The sequence below is a fragment of the Phalaenopsis equestris genome, unplaced genomic scaffold (assembly GCF_001263595.1).
Source record: "Phalaenopsis equestris unplaced genomic scaffold, ASM126359v1 Scaffold000036, whole genome shotgun sequence".
Lineage (NCBI taxonomy): Eukaryota > Viridiplantae > Streptophyta > Magnoliopsida > Asparagales > Orchidaceae > Phalaenopsis > Phalaenopsis equestris.
The window spans coordinates 4379842-4386374 of record NW_018164478.1 but is presented as its reverse complement, the minus strand read 5'-3'; the positions used below and the strand labels follow the sequence as shown (position 1 = coordinate 4386374).

The 6533-nt window shown below is 39.5% G+C and overlaps 1 protein-coding gene across 1 annotated transcript; it reads left to right on the top strand.

The window, feature by feature from the left end:
- Positions 1-1071: 1071 nt before the first annotated feature.
- LOC110018796 (probable pectate lyase 15) lies at positions 1072-3803 on the top strand. The gene is given in 5 exon segments (XM_020716234.1): positions 1072-1154; positions 2332-2469; positions 2471-2975; positions 3050-3144; positions 3228-3803. Coding segments are annotated over 5 exon segments (1182 nt in total). The 3' UTR covers positions 3589-3803.
- The last annotated feature ends 2730 nt before the right edge of the window (positions 3804-6533 follow it).

The window sequence follows — 6533 nt, the reverse complement described above, 5'->3', positions numbered from 1 at the left end:
TATATATATATATATATATATATAATATGTAAAACATTAGTGTGAAATAAGCTTATTGAGTGTTTCATGCAAATGATAATTTTGGGACACCATTTATAGCAATATTTTTCTTACATGATTTTCTATAAATATGTAATTATTTTTAGGGGGTTTTACCTACATAGAAGGTGAAATACTCAATTTATGTATCTCACATGAAAAACTTCTAAGTTATAATCTCTAGACTCTTGTAATGTCTCAGTCAATGGGGAGATGAGTGTCAGAGTTCTGACATGACAACAAGATTGCAATGAACAAAGAAGTTCATAGCTCCTGTATTTTTTTCTCCTTATGCCCCACTTCTATCAATGGGATTAAGGCGAACAATGATGCCAAAAGCTCTCATCTTTGCCTTCTTTCGCCTTGTTTCTATCTAAAATCATTGAGAAAGGAATAGAGCGTACAAAGACCTTTGAAACTCTCATCTCCTCCTTTTGCCGCACTCTTACAATAGCAGCGAGATCGTGATGTACAAAGACCTCCACAACGCCTATCTTTCATCTACTTCCACCTCACTCCGACCACAGCGATGAGATTGAAGGGTACAAAGAGCTCAAAAGCTCCCTTAAAGAATGGCCTAAGATCTATAAATTAAGGATTTCAGATGTGAGATAAGTAAATATGAGTCTCCCATATGATTCATATGTAAGAACCCCTCTTGTTTATCACCTAAAAATCTCACATTTATGTTATTAAAATCAACATTATTCAACTTAAATCCTCAGAATAACCACCAAATGATTGTCACGTGATTTTCTTTCCAAAAAAAAAATTCAACTTTTTAATCATTTACATTAAAAATGTATATATTTATCTAATTTCTCACTATCACGCTGCAAGTCTAATTAAACTTTTAGTTTAAGAGCTTTATACATACAGGTGAAGAGTAATCACCATGATTAGCTCTAATGGGGTCTATAAATAAGCTCTGTTGTCAGAAGCTGGCCTCGTTTTCTCCCTCCCTGTATCTTTCCAACAGACCAGATTGAGGGAGGAGTGTTAAGAAAGGAAGGGGGATTGAGAGAAGCGGCAATGGCGAAGTGCTTGAAGTTGCTCCCGCTATTTGCTCTGTGTTTTCTCGCGCTGCTCGCCGGCGGGAACACCACAGCTTCCAGGTGCACTACTCTGTTTCTCTTGCTTTCTTTTTCTTTATGGAAAAACAGAGTGGGTTGAATTTGTTGCATTTCTGATAAAATTAAGCTATTGATCTGTGAAATCTCGGGACAAATATATTCTGTTCTGTGCAAATTTCTCGGCATGCTTTTGGGGTTATTTAACTGCAGTTTTCGGAAGTAAAACTGTATTGAAAAGGGGAACGGATCTGCTACGACATGAGCTGAAAAGAGGCATTGTGTTTTTGTTGCAGGGCCAAGCTTTTTTACATTACTGTTTAATCTATTTTCTCGTTAGTTTTAAAATTAAAAAAAAGAATAAAATTATTTTTCAGCTTCATGAAATCTTATAATAGAATCAATATGATATATAATTTATTCTATACATTTACACATTCAACACCCAAACTTATTTTTTTGCATTTATATCCCCCAAATTGTTCACATCACACCATAGCTCTCTGTGAAGAGTATCAACCACAACAATCATGTGACGGTTCTTACACCGATGTTATACATTTTCTGATTTTCAAAAATGTGGTATGTAAATAAAAATTGAAAATTTAAGTATTAGATATGTAAATACATAAGAATGGAATAATAATTAAGTAAAATCTTCCAAAAAAAACAAAATTTACAATGTACTGAACTGTCACGCTCTCTTCATTAATACCATGCGGTGGTGTTCGTTGAACTTCCTTCCTTCCTCATCCCCCTCCCCTGTACTCCCCTTCCTTCTCCTTCCTCCATTTATTGGATCTGTTATCACATTCATTGCCTTCCATCTACTCCACCTCAACCACATCATTAGCGATCAAGAAAATATGCTCGGGCAGCTTTTTGAAAACACGGTTAAGTTTTTATACTAAATATAGACAACGTGTTTAATCTTGTGGGCCGTGTTTCAGGATAAATTGTTTATGTGAATAAACACAAGTTGTCCCAAATGTCCCTCAAGAGTTCTTTTAGGGCAGTTTTTGTCTTTCAAAATGAGCAGTTTATCCTGCAATGAAGCTCGTGGGTAGACCGCGGGGTTTAACCCGCGACCTGCGTTTAGTGTAAAATGTGTACGGAGTTTTTGGATAAGCGGGCAAAATGTGTGATCCAAAAAATACAGCGGAGTTAAGAAAATTCTCCCGTAATTATAAGTTTCCACAAACGGGCCCTAACTCTCATTTGAAACCAGGCCCATAAACAGCACATCATCAAGACGCCGCCTTGGCTACCTATACTGCTCCACCGGCAACCCCATCGACGACTGCTGGCGCTGCGACTCTGACTGGCACCTCAACCGCAAGCGGCTAACAGACTGCGGCATCCGGCCGCAACGCCATCGGAGGCCGCGACGGCCGCTACTACACCGTCACCGATCCCAGCGATGGCGACGCCGTGAACCCCCGGCCGGGGACTCTCCGTCACGCCGTGATACAAAACGAACCTCTCTGGATCGTCTTCAAGCGCGACATGACCATCACCCTCAAACAGGAACTAATCATGAACAGCTTCAAGACTATCGACGGTCGCGGTGTCAGCGTCCACATCGCCAATGGCGCCTGCATCACGATTCAGTTCGTGACCAACATTATCATTCATGGCCTGCACATTCATGACTGTAAGCCGACGGGGAATGCGATGGTAAGGAGCTCGCCGACGCATTATGGATGGAGGACGATGGCCGACGGCGACGGCGTGTCGATTTTCGGCGGGAGTCATGTTTGGGTGGATCACTGTTCCCTTTCCAACTGCGCCGATGGGCTTATTGATGCCATCATCGGATCCACCGCCATTACTATTTCTAATAATTATTTCACGCATCACAACGAGGTATGGTTGTGATTTGAAATTGTTGAAATGTAAATACATAAAAGTTGAATGGTATTTATGTTAAATCTTTCCAGGTGATGCTGCTCGGCCACAGCGATTCGTACGGTAAAGATAAAGTGATGCAGGTGACAATTGCTTTTGGCGAGGGGCTGATTCAGCGAAAGCCGAGGCAACTTCTCCTCCTCCTTCATCTGACATTAAAATTTCCCATCAGTAAATCATAAAAAAGAGATTTTTACGTGCTGCAACCAGGTGCAGGCATGGCTACTTCCACGTGGTCAACAATGACTACACTCACTGGGAGATGTACGCCATTGGCGGCAGCGCAGAGCCGACCATCAACAGCCAAGGAAACAGATACCTTGCTCCGGCGAACCCATTCGCCAAAGAAGTGACGAAGAGGGTGGTGAGGGATCAAAGGGCATGGAAGGGCTGGAACTGGAGGTCGGAAGGTGATCTTCTTCTCAACGGCGCTTATTTTACTCCGTCCGGAGCAGGGGCGGCGGCGAGCTATGCAAGGGCGTCTAGCCTTGGAGCCAAGTCGTCTTCCATGGTGGCCGCCATCACCACCGCCGCCGGAGTTCTCTCTTGCCGCGAAGGAGCTAAGTGCTAGTCAGTACTAGCGAGAAAATTGTCAACCTCTCCCATGCTTTCAGTGATACATCTGAGCCGGGAAGCGGGCGAGGAGGAAGGCATCTCCATTGTTGCTCCATTGTGTACTTGATAATTACAATGAATTTATTGTTTTTTTATTGCAGAGGTCGTAAGAATATTGTATTTATATAATTGTTATTGCATTTTTTATTGGAAGAATTACATGCATGCCCACACAATTATTATGTGTTTACATATCTAACTCTTAAAATTGGATATCTACACTTATAATGTTTTAATATTATAAATTATGCTTGAAAATACATTTTACTAAGACAAAATTTAATAATGCTGATATGTTTTTTTATGATGTTAAGAAAAGGAAGGATTTACATGTAAATATTGAAGTTTAAATTTTAATATATATAAATAGATAAAAATTGAGTGTTATTTATGCAAACGCCTCTTGTAATTTTAAATGAATTATTTAATTGTTAAACAAATCTAGGCTTCGTAATTTAGTCAAAGGCTTCATTTAATTGACAAACGATGGCAGAGTTAATAAAATGCTGCATTTATCAAAAAAAAAAAAACCTTGTCAAATATTTTTTCTTGAAAAAAAAACAACTATTATATAAACATTTTTAATTACAATAATATTTTAATATTTTAATACCTCAAATGTATACAAATATTTTCTCATATACAAATTTATAGTAATAATATTTTTAGTATGATTGTTAAAATTCTTAATATTGATAAGTCGTGATTTTTAAATAAAAAAATTGAATTTTGATTAAAAAAACATCAGAAATTCAATTTTAGCAAACTTGTAGTCAAAATCGGTTCAACGAGACTTGCACAATGATACCAAATTTTTTTCAATATTGATAAGTCGTGATTTTTAAATAAAAAAATTGATTTTTGATTAAAAAAACATCAGAAATTCAATTTCAGCAATCTTGTAGTCAAAATCGGTTCAACGATACTTGCACAATGATACCAAATTTTTTTCAGTATGAGCCAAATAAAAAATAGATCAAATTGTTAAACTATTCTAAAAAATTTTAATGCATAATTGAAATATCAAACATATTCCAAATCTGACATGTTTATAGTCGAATCAAGCATCTCGGAGAGACTAATCCAATGAGCCTAAGACCGCTCAATTGTGACATCATTAAGGCCTCAAAGATTCATCAAACACTGTCTGATAAAAAAAATATCTCCAGATTTTCTGATCAGAAAGGTATGGATTCTTTTTATTTTTTTCAACATGAACTCTATAAATATGGCTCTAACCATCTCTTTAGAAGGATGCCTAAACCTTGAGCAAGAAGAAAACCAAAGCTTGAAGGAAGTGTTGAAATCCAACATCACTTTTGCATCGTAAATTTCACAAATACCTCTTACTCTGGCAGTCGCCATCGCCAACTCCGACCAATGCCTTCAACCAACTCTGGCTTTTCCCACCTCCGACTGTCATCGCTTCCATCCAACTGGTCGCCTCCGCCTTGGCTTTCGCCACCTCCAACAATCATCGTTGCCTCCAACAGTTGTCACCAACTCTGGCAGTTGCCACCTCTGACTGTTAGGACCTTCGACCAATACCGACAACCACCCATTGGCCATCGTCAACCACGACCTGCTCATTGCAGCGAAGTCCCTTTTAGAGTTGTGGAACAGTGAAATCCCCGGTGGAGCTTTATGTTGTCCAATACACTATGCAACGATGCACTCCGAAAATAGTGTAACAACACATTCCAAATATAATGCAGCGACATTCTGATGATAACGTAACAACGCACATCAGTTGCGGATCAACGACACACCATGATGGCGATGTAATGACGCACTCTAAAGACGGTGTAACAACACACCCCACATACGGTGCAATGACGTCTCCCGAAGACGTTATAATAATGCACCCGAATAAAATGCAACAACACACTTTGAAGATGATGTAACATTGCACCACACATACAGTGCAATGCCCTCTCCCGAAGGCGATATAATAATGCACCTCGAATAAGATGCAACAACACACTTTAAAGATGATGTAACAACGCACCCCGAATACGGTGCAACAACATACCTTGATAATGGTGTAACAATGCATCGAGCATATAGTGCAACGATGCCTCTTAAAAACCGTGTAATAGTGCTCCCCGAAAACTTTGACTTTCTCTCCACCACTATGGCCTATGCGGTTCACAATTTGTATAGTTCCCTACTCCAGCCTTTGTGGCCTACAAATGTTATCACAACTCACCACTATGACCAATTTGACCAACTATGACTAACTTGCTCATAACTCGGTTAGTTATCGCCTTAAGTCATTGCGGCCTATGGACGTCATCGCAGCTCACCATTACGACCCATGCAACCAATTATGGTCTATGTGGTTCACAGCTTGTGCAGATCCTGACTCTGGGCCCTCCGACTTATGAACTTTATCATAACTCACCATGTAGGTCCATTACAACTTACATGACCAACTATGACCTACTTGGCTCACAACTTGTGCACCTCCCGACTCTGTCCCCTACGACATGTGAACATCGTCATAACATTACGACAATCTATTTGATTAACTATGTATCTATGTAGTCCACAACTCTTGTAGATTCTGACTCCAGCCCCCGTGAACATCATCACAGTTCACCTCTACAACATATGTGACCAACTACGACCTACGTGGTTCACAGCTCATGCTGCTCTCAATTTCAGCATCCGCGACCTACCAATGTTATCACAACTCCCTAATACAAAGTATTTGATCAACTACAACAATCATGGCTTACAACTCCGACAGCTTCCGCCAGCTTCCTACAACAACCTTTGTGGACAACATACATTTCATAAGCAATCATCTGCGACCCACATGACAAGCTACTATTATGACTTTCATCTACAATATCTACAACAACCTTTGTGGACAACATACATTTCATAAACTATGGC